The following is a 13919-nucleotide window of genomic DNA, read 5'->3' as shown; positions in this document are numbered from 1 at the left end:
TCATTCTATATATCATGCTGTATGTTCCCTATTCCACACCTCCTCATTCTGTATATCATGCTGTATGCTCCCTATTCCACACCTCATTCTGTATATCATGCTGTATGCTCCCTATTCCACACCTCCTCATTCTGTATATCATGCTGTATGTTCCCTATTCCATTGCTCCCCATTCTGTATATCATGCTGTATGTTCCCTATTCCGCACCTCCTCATTCTGTATACCATGCTGTATGTACCCTGTGCCAAACCCAATCAGGACAGAGGCTTGTGGAGAGGACTGCAGGGTGGCCTCTTGACTACTGACTATGGGCCCTGGCTTTTAAGGGAACACTACTCTTTGGGAGGTGTGTGCTTGGGGGACCCTTGGTGTCGTCTTCCTTCGGATTCAAGTCCATGTTTCCCCAAAACATTCAGACTCTGGGAACTGGAGGACCCAGAAACATATTTGGGGTCTCTATGCCTCAAACCAGCAATGACTTCTTCAGACTGTGAGATTCAGAACAGATGTTAATATTCTCAACTCAAGCAACCTGATGCTGGGAGTCTCCCTATATAACCTGTTTATGTCTTTCTTCAATTGTGTCCACTTTGCCTTCTTATGGAACTGTTGTGGGATTTTATGTGTTTATGCTTCTAATAATGTGTAATGTACTTTGTATTCAGTGTTGTGGGCACCAGACTGTCTGAGTGGCTAGTTGGTATTTGGTTCATGTTAATTAAGTTACTGTCAGCTATCTGTTGCTATATTTGTATTATCATATGGTATATGTTGGCTGTTCCTTAGCTATGTTAATTATATTCCTGATTACAGTTTGTATTGTATACGAGTATATGATCAGTCTTACCTGATATTGTGTGATATATCAATTCTGTGTAATTTTTCAATAAAGAGTCCCAGTTTGCATCTAAGCTAGTGCTGTATAGCCTTGGATGGTCAGCTATAATAACTGGTTCTTGGGTCCAGACTGGAGAAAGCGATATCATGACTGAAGCACCCAAGCTGGTTCCGTCACATTTGGTGCAAGCAGTGGAATGCTTCCTGACATGCAAACCACCACAGGGATCTGAGGTCCGGTTAGCAGAAGAGGAGAGGTACAAAATGATACCAGCCAGGATGGAAGAGGATTTCAGAAGGACAGTGCAAGAGATGCAGCTGCAGCACAGAGGACCAGTGCCAATGCAGATCCTGCTGGGATAGTAGGACACTGTCCGCTGGCAACTCTGGAAGTAAGAGCTGGACTGAGAGCAGCGCTGCCAGGGAAAAATGTTCTTCTCCACCCAGGTAAGGTACTGTTTGCAGTAGAAAGTGTGGGTGCTGTTATTGGTGGAACAAAAGCAGAAGGAGTTGAGCAGTCTGGTCTGGGCAGGGAAGCGGTTGGACGAGAGCTACAGAGCCCTCCGGTGGCATGTAGCCCAAGCGTGCCCTTGGACAGCAGATGACAGCCCGACGGAATGTTTTGGCTATGGCGGCCTGGGACTGTTGTAAGGGAAGTTGCTACAGGACCCTGATTTTGGGAGTGATTTTGAGTGGCGTTTGGAGGAAATCATGGAGTACAGAGAACAGATGCTGAACATTTCGGAAGTTCTCTTTGCACCGGAACATTTGGAGTTTCTAGCTATTCAGAAATTGGAGCTGGAGATCGCCTACCGATGGCTGCTAGACTCTGCTCAGCAGCAGGGCATGGATCCCTTTGCCTGGGACTATCGGGAAGTCCTAGCCGACAGCTCTGAAATCTTGGCTGAGGTGTCGGCAATGAGGGAGAGTAACAGTTTGCTTTGCCCACCCCCCAGCAATGGAAGTGAAGCTTTTATAGCAGATACAGCAAGTGCGGAGACTGGAGATTTAAAAAACTTTTCTGCTGAGGAGTAACAACCTAGTGAGCCTTCAGCAGAAGAGCTGGCATCAAGGCAGAGTGCTTCTGACCTCTGCCTACAGCAATCGGTGGGCCTGGAGGATTTGTGCAAGGCTAAATTACTTTCCAGAGGAAGAGCTGGTATCAGGGCATAACATCACTGAGCTCTGCTCAGCACCAAGAGCAGCTTTAGCCTTCCAGAGAAAAGAGGCAGCTGGCCTTTCTCCCACACCACTGACAGGGACATGGGATTTCATATCACTAGCATCTGTGGAGTTACAACAAACTTCTCCAGCAGAAGAGCTGACATCAGGTTGGAGTTCTACAGACCTCTGCCCCACACCCACGGCAGTTCCAGAGGCCCAGGGTGAGAAGGTGTGGTTCTTTTTCCCCAGCGGAAGTCAGAGATGCAGGGAGGGGAGGAAGCCATTTGCTCTCCCCAGCAGCAGATCCACAGTTTAGGAGAGGAGTGGTTGTCCTCCCTCCCCAACAGTCAGCCAGACGGGAGGAAACAGTCTTCCCTCCCCAAGAAGGATCCATGCACCTGGGAGACCGCACCAGAGAAATGTTTTCCCAGCAGCTGGATGAGAAAACGGAAGTTGGAGCAGCCGGCTCATCTCCCCAGTCAGAGATGAAGGGAGGGGAGGAAGCCATTCTCCTTCCCATTGGCAAGCCAAGGACCAGGGAGAGGGGGTGATCATTCTCCCTCCCCAGCAGCAGATCCACAGTCTGAGAGTGGAGGAAGCCAGCCTCCCTCCCCAACAGTTAGCTGGAGCGGATAATATGCGGTCACCAGCAGAAGCTATCAACCTCTGCCCAGCACCAGCAACAACCCTGGAGTTCCAGGGAGCCAGGGCAGGTGGCCCCTCTTCCCAGTGACAAGCTGATTTAGTAAAGCTACTACTCCCAGCTGAAGCGCTGGCAACAGGGCAGAGTGATGCTGGTCACATGCCTGACGAAGGGGTCCTGCATGGCTCTGAAACGTTGCACTATATTTTTTGATGTGATCTTCTTTGCAATAAAGCTTTTTGGACTGCTTTCGCAAGATCCATGGTGTGCTGGCGAATATCTATCTACTTGATGCTGGCCTCTGCCTAGCACCTACAGTGTCTCCACAGCTTCAGGGAGGCGAGGCACTTGGCCCCTCTCCCCAGCAACAGACCACCCAGCTGAAGTGCTGACAACAGGGCAGAGCGCCGCTGACCTCTGCCTAGAACCTGTAGTGTCTCCACCATTTCAGGGAGCCAAGGCAGTTGGCCTCTCTCCCCAGCAACAGACCGAGCTTGGAATGATGAAGACTACCCAGCTGAAGCGCTGGCAAAAGGGCAGAGTGCCGCTGGCCTCTGCCTAGCCCCTACAGTGTCTCCACGTTGTCAGGAAGTCGGCAGTCGGCCCCTCTTCCCAGCAGCAGACTGGTTCCCGAAATGGTAAAGACCACCTAGCTAAAACGCTGGCAGCCAGATTCCATGACCTCTGTCCCGCACCTAACAATGACAACTATTCCCTGCGGCCCAGAATGGAGACCATGTGGACAAACTATGTAGGTTCGCTCTGCCCAACTAATGCATGTCCAGACCAGGTGGAGGTCTGGGACCTCGTTGGTCTACTTTGGATGAGGAAGAAATTTGACAGACCCAACCAGGACAGGGGCTTTTGGAGAGGATAGCAAGGTGGCCTCTTGCCTACGGACAATGGCCTCTGGCTTTCAAAGGGAGCACTACTCTTTGGGAGGTGTGTGCCTGGGGGACCCTTGGAGTGGTCTTGCTTCGGATTCAAGTCCATGTTTCCCCAAAACACACAGACTCTGGGAACTGGAGGTTCAAAATACATATTTGGGGCCTCTGTGCCTCAAACCAGCAATGACTGCTTCAGACTGAGACTCAGAGAAGATGTTAGTATCCTCAACTCAAGCAACCTGATATAACCTAGTTATAACAGAAGGTGTTGTGTGTTAGGCGTCTTTCTTCCATTGTGTCCACTTTACCTTGTTATGGAACCATTGTGGGATGTTATGTGTTTATGCTGAAAAGAGATTTGTTATCACAAGTTCCTAAATTTGCAGGAAATCTGTAGAATTACTTACAGATGAGATAAAGTTCCACCTTCTATTAATTTATCACGTAATTAAGGAGAGCACACACACATAACAGACTTTTCAATATGTGCTCTGGCATGCTTGTCGGCACCCTCCGTATGATTTCTTATCACACAAGATGCCTTCTGAGTTATTTACGACATTTCAGCTTCATTTATAAAATGGAGAGAACACAACCATGTCCATGATTAGTCGTCTTCCTAATTCATGTATATTATGATGTGAATCAGTAGGGATCAGAATTGTCCCAATACAATGCTTATAATAACATGTAATGTACTTTGTATTGAGGGTTGTGGGCACCAGACTGTCTAAGTGGCTATTTGTTAATTCGTTCATGTTATTTAAATCCCTGTCAGCTTTCAGTTGCTAAATATGGATTAGCATTATGTGTATGTTGGCTGTTCCTTATCTATGTTAATTATATTCCTGATTACAGTTTTTATTGTATACGATTATGTGATCAGGCTCACCTGCTCATATTGTGTGGTATATAAAGTCTGTGTAATTTTTCAATAAAGAGTCTCAGTTTGCATCTAAACTGGTGCCGTATAGTCTTGGATGGTCCGCTATAATACCTAGTTCTTGGGTACAGACTGGTGGAAGCATCCAAGCTGGGAGCTGGACGGTTCCATCACAACCTCCACATTCTGTATACCATGATGTATGTTCCCTATTCCGCACCTCCTCATTCCATACACCATGCTGTATGTTCCCTATTCCGCACCTTCTCTTTCCATATACCATGCTGTATGTTCCCTATTCCTCACCTTCTCTTTCCATATACCATGCTGTATGTTCCCTATTCCTCACCTTCTCTTTCCATATACCATGCTGTATGTTCCCTATTCCGCACCTCCTCATTCCATATACCATGCTGTATGTTCCCTATTCCGCACCTCCTCATTCCATATACCACGCTGTATGTTCCCTATTCCGCACCTCCTCATTCCATATACCACGCTGTATGTTCCCTATACCGCACCTTCTCTTTCCATATACCATGCTGTATGTTCCCTATTCCGCACCTCCTCATTCCATATACCATGCTGTATGTTCCCTATTCCGCACCTCCTCATTCCATATACCACGCTGTATGTTCCCTATTCCGCACCTCCTCATTCCATATACCACGCTGTATGTTCCCTATACCGCACCTCCTCATTCCATATACCATGCTGTATGTTCCCTATTCCGCACCTTCTCTTTCCATATACCATGCTGTATGTTCCCTATTCCTCACCTTCTCTTTCCATACACCATGCTGTATGTTCCCTATTCCACACCTCCTCATTCCATATACCATGCTGTATGTTCCCTATTCCGCACCTCCTCATTCCATATACCACGCTGTATGTTCCCTATTCCGCACCTCCTCATTCCATATACCACGCTGTATGTTCCCTATACCGCACCTCCTCATTCCATATACCATGCTGTATGTTCCCTATTCCGCACCTTCTCTTTCCATATACCATGCTGTATGTTCCCTATTCCTCACCTTCTCTTTCCATATACCATGCTGTATGTTCCCTATTCCACACCTCCTCATTCCATATACCATGCTGTATGTTCCCTATTCCGCTTCTTCTCTTTCCATATACCATGCTGTATGTTCCCTATTCCGCTTCTTCTCTTTCCATATACCATGCTGTATGTGCCCTATTCCGCACCTCCTCATTCCATATACCATGCTGTATGTTCCCTATTCCGCACCTTCTCTTTCCATATACCATGCTGTATGTTCCCTATTCCTCACCTTCTCTTTCCATATACCATGCTGTATGTTCCCTATTCCTCACCTTCTCTTTCCATATACCATGCTGTATGTTCCCTATTCCGCACCTCCTCATTCCATATACCATGCTGTATGTTCCCTATTCCGCACCTCCTCATTCCATATACCACGCTGTATGTTCCCTATTCCGCACCTCCTCATTCCATATACCACGCTGTATGTTCCCTATACCGCACCTTCTCTTTCCATATACCACGCTGTATGTTCCCTATTCCGCACCTCCTCATTCCATATACCACGCTGTATGTTCCCTATACCGCACCTTCTCTTTCCATATACCATGCTGTATGTTCCCTATTCCGCACCTCCTCATTCCATATACCATGCTGTATGTTCCCTATTCCGCACCTCCTCATTCCATATACCACGCTGTATGTTCCCTATTCCGCACCTCCTCATTCCATATACCACGCTGTATGTTCCCTATACCGCACCTCCTCATTCCATATACCATGCTGTATGTTCCCTATTCCGCACCTTCTCTTTCCATATACCATGCTGTATGTTCCCTATTCCTCACCTTCTCTTTCCATACACCATGCTGTATGTTCCCTATTCCACACCTCCTCATTCCATATACCATGCTGTATGTTCCCTATTCCGCACCTCCTCATTCCATATACCACGCTGTATGTTCCCTATTCCGCACCTCCTCATTCCATATACCACGCTGTATGTTCCCTATACCGCACCTCCTCATTCCATATACCATGCTGTATGTTCCCTATTCCGCACCTTCTCTTTCCATATACCATGCTGTATGTTCCCTATTCCTCACCTTCTCTTTCCATATACCATGCTGTATGTTCCCTATTCCACACCTCCTCATTCCATATACCATGCTGTATGTTCCCTATTCCGCTTCTTCTCTTTCCATATACCATGCTGTATGTTCCCTATTCCGCTTCTTCTCTTTCCATATACCATGCTGTATGTGCCCTATTCCGCACCTCCTCATTCCATATACCATGCTGTATGTTCCCTATTCCGCACCTTCTCTTTCCATATACCATGCTGTATGTTCCCTATTCCTCACCTTCTCTTTCCATATACCATGCTGTATGTTCCCTATTCCTCACCTTCTCTTTCCATATACCATGCTGTATGTTCCCTATTCCGCACCTCCTCATTCCATATACCATGCTGTATGTTCCCTATTCCGCACCTCCTCATTCCATATACCACGCTGTATGTTCCCTATTCCGCACCTCCTCATTCCATATACCACGCTGTATGTTCCCTATTCCGCACCTCCTCATTCCATATACCACGCTGTATGTTCCCTATACCGCACCTCCTCATTCCATATACCATGCTGTATGTTCCCTATTCCGCACCTTCTCTTTCCATATACCATGCTGTATGTTCCCTATTCCTCACCTTCTCTTTCCATATACCATGCTGTATGTTCCCTATTCCACACCTTCTCTTTCCATATACCATGCTGTATGTTCCCTATCCCGCAATTCCTCATTCCATATACCATGCTGTATGTTCCCTATCCCGCAATTCCTCATTCCATATACCATGCTGTATGTTCCCTATCCCGCACCTCCTCATTCCATATACCATGCTGTATGTTCCCTATTCCGCTTCTTCTCTTTCCATATACCATGCTGTATGTTCCCTATTCCGCTTCTTCTCTTTCCATATACCATGCTGTATGTGCCCTATTCCGCACCTCCTCATTCCATATACCATGCTGTATGTTCCCTATTCCGCACCTTCTCTTTCCATATACCATGCTGTATGTTCCCTATTCTGCACCTCCACATTCCATATACCATGCTGTATGTTCCCTATTCCGCACCTCCTCTTTCCATATACCATGCTGTATGTTCCCTATTCCACACCTCCTCATTCCATATACCATGCTGTATGTTCCCTATTCCGCTTCTTCTCTTTCCATATACCATGCTGTATGTTCCCTATTCCGCACCTTCTCTTTCCATATACCATGCTGTATGTTCCCTATCCCGCAATTCCTCATTCCATATACCATGCTGTATGTTCCCTATCCCGCAATTCCTCATTCCATATACCATGCTGTATGTTCCCTATCCCGCACCTCCTCATTCCATATACCATGCTGTATGTTCCCTATCCCGCACCTCCTCATTCCATATACCATGCTGTATGTTCCCTATCCCGCACCTCCTCATTCCATATACCATGCTGTATGTTCCCTATTCTGCACCTCCTCATTCCATATACCATGCTGTATGTTCCCTATTCTGCACCTCCTCATTCCATATACCATGCTGTAAGTTCCCTATTCCACACCTTCTCTTTCCATATACCATGCTGTATGTTCCCTATACCGCACCTCCTCATTCCATATACCATGCTGTATGTTCCCTATTCTGCACCTCCTCATTCCATATACCACGCTGTATGTTCCCTATACCGCACCTCCTCATTCCATATACCATGCTGTATGTTCCCTATTCCGCACCTCCTCATTCCATATACCATTCTGTATGTTCCCTATTCCACACCTCCTCTTTCCATATACCATGCTGTATGTTACCTATACATCGAAAAGAAGATGTTTTCGTTCACAGGTGTTCTAATATTTCTGTTCTGTGTAAATAGAACATTTTATATCTTCCTAATCAGGATAATTAAACATTTCGATGCTGAAAGTAAAGAGACTTGTATCTGTTTTGCAGACCATAATCGGGTACACGCCACTGATGTGCTGCACGCAGTTTGGTATCTGACTACACGGCCGATTCCAGGATTTCAGGAACTCTCCATTGAGGAGACAGGTAGGAGATCATTGATAGACTTCGTTATCTGGACATCTCATTGAAGGAGATCAAAGTGGTAATAGTAAAACTGTTAATCTGGGTGATTTCCCTCTCTCTCTCCTCTCCCCCGCCCACACTCTCCCGCTCTCTCCTCTCCCCCACCGACACTCTTCCCTCACTCTCTCCTCTCCCCCGCCCACACTCTCTTCCCTCGCTCTCTCCTCTCCCCCGCCCACACTCTCCCCTCGCTCTCTCCTCTCCCCCGCCCACACTCTTCCCCCTCGCCCCCCCCCTCTCCCCCGCCCACACTCTTCCCTCTTCCGCTCTCTCCTCTCCCCCGCCCACACTCTTCCCTTTCCCGCTCTCTCCTCTCCCCCACCCACACTCTTCCCACTCCCCCACCCACACTCTTCCCTCTCCCGCTCTCTCCTCTCCCCCACCCACACTCTTCCCTCTCCCGCTCTCTCCTCTCCCCCACCCACACTCTTCCCTCTCCCGCTCTCTCCTCTCCCCCACCCACACTCTTCCCTCTCCCGCTCTCTCCTCTCCCCCACCCACACTCTTCCCTCTCCCGCTCTCTCCTCTCCCCCACCCACACTCTTCCCTCTCCCGCTCTCTCCTCTCCCCCACCCACACTCTTCCCGCTCTCTCCTCTCCCCCACCCACACTCTTCCCTCTCCTTCTCTCTCCTCTCCCCCACCCACACTCTTCCCTCTTCCGCTCTCTCCTCTCCCACACCCACACTCTTCCCACTCCCCCCCCCACACTCTTCCCTCTCCCGCTCTCTCCTCTCCCCCACCCACACTCTTCCCTCTCCCGCTCTCTCCTCTCCCCCACCCACACTCTTCCCTCTTCCGCTCTCTCCTCTCCCACACCCACACTCTTTCCTCTCCCGCTCTCTCCTGTCCCCCACCCACACTCTTACCTCTCCCGCTCTCTCCTCTCCCCCACCCACACTCTTACCTCTCCCGCTCTCTCCTCTCCCCCACCCACACTCTTCCCTCTCCCGCTCTCTCCCCCACCCACACTCTTCCCTCTCCCGCTCTCTCCCCCACCCACACTCTTCCCTCTCCCGCTCTCTCCCCCACCCACACTCTTCCCTCTCCCGCTCTCTCCTCTCCCCCACCCACACTCTTCCCTCTCCCGCTCTCTCCCCCACCCACACTCTTCCCGCTCTCTCCTCTCCCCCACCCACACTCTTCCCTCTCCTTCTCTCTCCTCTCCCCCACCCACACTCTTCCCTCTTCCGCTCTCTCCTCTCCCACACTCTTCCCACTCCCCCACCCACACTCTTCCCTCTCCCGCTCTCTCCTCTCCCCCACCCACACTCTTCCCTCTCCCGCTCTCTCCTCTCCCCCACCCACACTCTTCCCGCTTTCTCCTCTACCCCACCCACACTCTTCCCTCTTCCGCTCTCTCCTCTCCCACACCCACACTCTTCCCTCTCCCGCTCTCTCCTCTCCCCCACCCACACTCTTACCTCTCCCGCTCTCTCCTCTCCCCCACCCACACTCTTACCTCTCCCGCTCTCTCCTCTCCCCCACCCACACTCTTACCTCTCCCGCTCTCTCCTCTCCCCCACCCACACTCTTCCTTCTCCCGCTCTCTCCTCTCCCCCACCCACACTCTTCCTTCTCCCGCTCTCTCCTCTCCCCCACCCACACTCTTCCCTCTCCCGCTCTCTCCTCTCCCCCACCCACACTCTTCCCTCTACCGCTCTCTCCTCTCCCCCACCCACACTCTTCCCTCACTCTCTACTCTCCCCCACCCACTCTCTTCCCTCACTCTCTCCTCTCCCCCGCCCACATTCTCCCGCTCTCTCCTCTCCCCCACCCACACTCTTCCCCCTCGCCCCCCCCCTCTCCCCCGCCCACACTCTTCCCTCTTCCGCTCTCTCCTCTCCCCCGCCCACACTCTTCCCTTTCCCGCTCTCTCCTCTCCCCCACCCACACTCTTCCCACTCCCCCACCCACACTCTTCCCTCTCCCGCTCTCTCCTCTCCCCCACCCACACTCTTCCCTCTCCCGCTCTCTCCTCTCCCCCACCCACACTCTTCCCTCTCCCGCTCTCTCCTCTCCCCCACCCACACTCTTCCCTCTTCCGCTCACTCCTCTCCCCCACCCACACTCTTCCCGCTCTCTCCTCTCCCCCACCCACACTCTTCCCTCTCCTTCTCTCTCCTCTCCCCCACCCACACTCTTCCCTCTTCCGCTCTCTCCTCTCCCACACCCACACTCTTCCCACTCCCCCACCCACAATCTTCCCTCTCCCGCTCTCTCCTCTCCCCCACCCACACTCTTCCCTCTCCCGCTCTCTCCTCTCCCCCACCCACACTCTTACCTCTCCCGCTCTCTCCTCTCCCCCACCCACACTCTTACCTCTCCCGCTCTCTCCTCTCCCCCACCCACACTCTTCCTTCTCCCGCTCTCTCCTCTCCCCCACCCACACTCTTCCCTCTCCCGCTCTCTCCTCTCCCCCACCCACACTCTTCCCTCTCCCGCTCTCTCCCCCACCCACACTCTTCCCTCTCCCGCTCTCTCCTCTCCCCCACCCACACTCTTCCCGCTCTCTCCTCTCCCCCACCCACACTCTTCCCTCTCCTTCTCTCTCCTCTCCCCCACCCACACTCTTCCCTCTTCCGCTCTCTCCTCTCCCACACCCACACTCTTCCCACTCCCCCACCCACACTCTTCCCACTCCCCCACCCACACTCTTCCCACTCCCCCACCCACACTCTTCCCACTCCCCCACCCACACTCTTCCCTCTCCCGCTCTCTCCTCTCCCCCACCCACACTCTTCCCGCTCTCTCCTCTCCCCCACCCACACTCTTCCCTCTTCCGCTCTCTCCTCTCCCACACCCACACTCTTCCCTCTCCCACTCTCTCCTCTCCCCCACCCACACTCTTACCTCTCCCGCTCTCTCCTCTCCCCCACCCACACTCTTCCTTCTCCCGCTCTCTCCTCTCCCCCACCCACACTCTTCCCTCTCCCGCTCTCTCCTCTCCCCCACCCACACTCTTCCCTCTCCCGCTCTCTCCTCTCCCCCACCCACACTCTTCCCTCTCCCGCTCTCTCCTCTCCCCCACCCACACTCTTCCCTCTATCGCTCTCTCCTCTCCCCCACCCACACTCTTCCCTCTCCCTTTCTCTCCTCTCCCGCACCCACACTCTTCCCTCTCCCTCTCTCTCCTCTCCCCCACCCACACTCTTCCCTCTCCCTCTCTCTCCTCTCCCCCACCCACACTCTTCCCTCTCCCTCTCTCTCCTCTCCCGCACCCACACTCTTCCCTCTCCCTCTCTCTCCTCTCCCGCACCCACACTCTTCCCTCTCTCCCTCTCTCTCCTCTCCCGCACCCACACTCTTCCCTCTCTCTCCCTCTCTCTCCTCTCCCCCACGCTCTCTCTTCCCTCTCTCTCCTCTCCCCCACCCACACTCTTACCTCTCCCGCTCTCTCCTCTCCCCCACCCACACTCTTCCTTCTCCCGCTCTCTCCTCTCCCCCACCCACACTCTTCCCTCTCCCGCTCTCTCCTCTCCCCCACCCACACTCTTCCCTCTCCCGCTCTCTCCTCTCCCCCACCCACACTCTTCCCTCTCCCGCTCTCTCCTCTCCCCCACCCACACTCTTCCCTCTATCGCTCTCTCCTCTCCCCCACCCACACTCTTCCCTCTCCCTTTCTCTCCTCTCCCGCACCCACACTCTTCCCTCTCCCTCTCTCTCCTCTCCCCCACCCACACTCTTCCCTCTCCCTCTCTCTCCTCTCCCCCACCCACACTCTTCCCTCTCCCTCTCTCTCCTCTCCCGCACCCACACTCTTCCCTCTCCCTCTCTCTCCTCTCCCGCACCCACACTCTTCCCTCTCTCCCTCTCTCTCCTCTCCCGCACCCACACTCTTCCCTCTCTCTCCCTCTCTCTCCTCTCCCCCACGCTCTCTCTTCCCTCTCTCTCCTCTCCCCCACGCTCTATCTATCTATCTATCTATCTATCTATCTATCTATCTATCTATCTATCTATCTATCTTCTGTCCAACCCCCCAACCCCCCCCCCCCCCACCAATCTCATTTCCACCTAATTTCTCTCTCTTCTCTCTGCCTTACCCTCTTTCGACTCTGCCTTTCTCTCTCTTTCTCAAATTCAAGTAAGATTCATTGGCAGGACCAGACACATGTAGTTAAAGGTTGGATTGAGAACTGACAAAGATCTAAATATCAAATTGATAAAAGGACTAACTCCTAGGACATTACTAGGGGTAAAGGATCATATAAAGGGAATAAAAGGTGATTCTAGAAATGTTATCAGAACACCTTCTATTCCCTTTATAATACAAAGGGGTACTCGGCCTTAAGTCAATGTTGGGTAATAAGAAGTCCAGAGTTCCTCATCGTATTCCTTTCAGTCTGTGACATAGCAAACACACATCATAGGTTGAACTGGATGGACTGGAGTCTTTTTTCAACCTCACTAACTATGTAACTATATTCTGCAGCTATTTTGGCCCCTCTTCTCCCGGTAGAATGTGGAATTTCCTCTTCTATAGAAGTGAAGTCTGGGATGAGAGCGGAGAGTCTCTGGAAGTGAGTCTCCCTTACACACGGGGCCCCATAGCAGGAAGTGGTCCTCATTCTCCAGGGCCCCCCTGGTCACACCTCTAGCACAGTCTACTCTCCTTGGGGTTTGTAGGTCTGTCTGTATCCCCTGATTGGATTTCCAAGCTGTGTGCACTCAGCCTGTACATGATCAGAGTCTGTCTGTCTTTGGGCTCTTGTAGATCCTCCAGGTATGGGACCAGTTGGTAGTCTCTCTGTAGTGACTGGTAAATAGTTTGTTTCTTTCATTTTTATTTTATTTCTCCAACATAGTTTTATTTGTAATCATTAATTATATCTTTTATTTGAGATTTTATCAGGCCTCGTTGGGAGTTTTGAGTGGACAAGGTGCTGATGACTTGTTGTAGATTGTAGGATATTGGCTGGTCCTTGTAGGTCAGTAAGGCTTTTTATGCTGGTATGCATTGGGGCTGCAGTTTTGTAGGTGGTCTCAGTGTGATAGCGCCCTCTTCTTTGCTGTCAACATTATGTAGAATCTACTCAGCTCAGCCCAGCAAGCACTGTTGGATGTGCTCTAATGGGCGCTTGCAGAATTCCTGGTGGAATATTTCAGGTGGAGTCCCATTTGGATTGGTCTGGGTAGGTGACCGGACCCCAAACTTCACTGCCATGAAGGATTAGGGTGATGACAATGTCAAAGGTTTTAAGCCAGACACTTACTGGTGGTTTTAGGTGGTACAGTTGTCTCTTGATGGCATAGAAGGCTCTGCATGCCTTGTCTTTTAGGACCTCTATGGCTGTCAGAAACCACCTGATTGGATCATTTCCAGGCCGAGGTGTGTGTAGCTGTTATATTCATCAAGACGCC

At 51.1% G+C, this 13919-nt stretch overlaps 1 protein-coding gene across 1 annotated transcript in view; it reads left to right on the top strand.

Moving 5' to 3' along the window:
* PDE3B (phosphodiesterase 3B) overlaps positions 1 to 13919 on the top strand; it is a 237825-nt gene that overhangs the window by 200248 nt on the left and 23658 nt on the right. Inside the window, exon 11 of the mRNA XM_082269782.1 lies at positions 8422 to 8520. Within this exon, the coding sequence (XP_082125908.1) occupies positions 8422 to 8520 (99 nt within the window). The remainder of the gene's footprint in view (positions 1 to 8421; positions 8521 to 13919) is intronic.

Source organism: Pelophylax lessonae (assembly GCF_965119305.1).
Source record: "Pelophylax lessonae genome assembly, chromosome: 10".
Lineage (NCBI taxonomy): Eukaryota > Metazoa > Chordata > Amphibia > Anura > Ranidae > Pelophylax > Pelophylax lessonae.
This window is presented reverse-complemented; position numbering and strand designations above follow the sequence as displayed.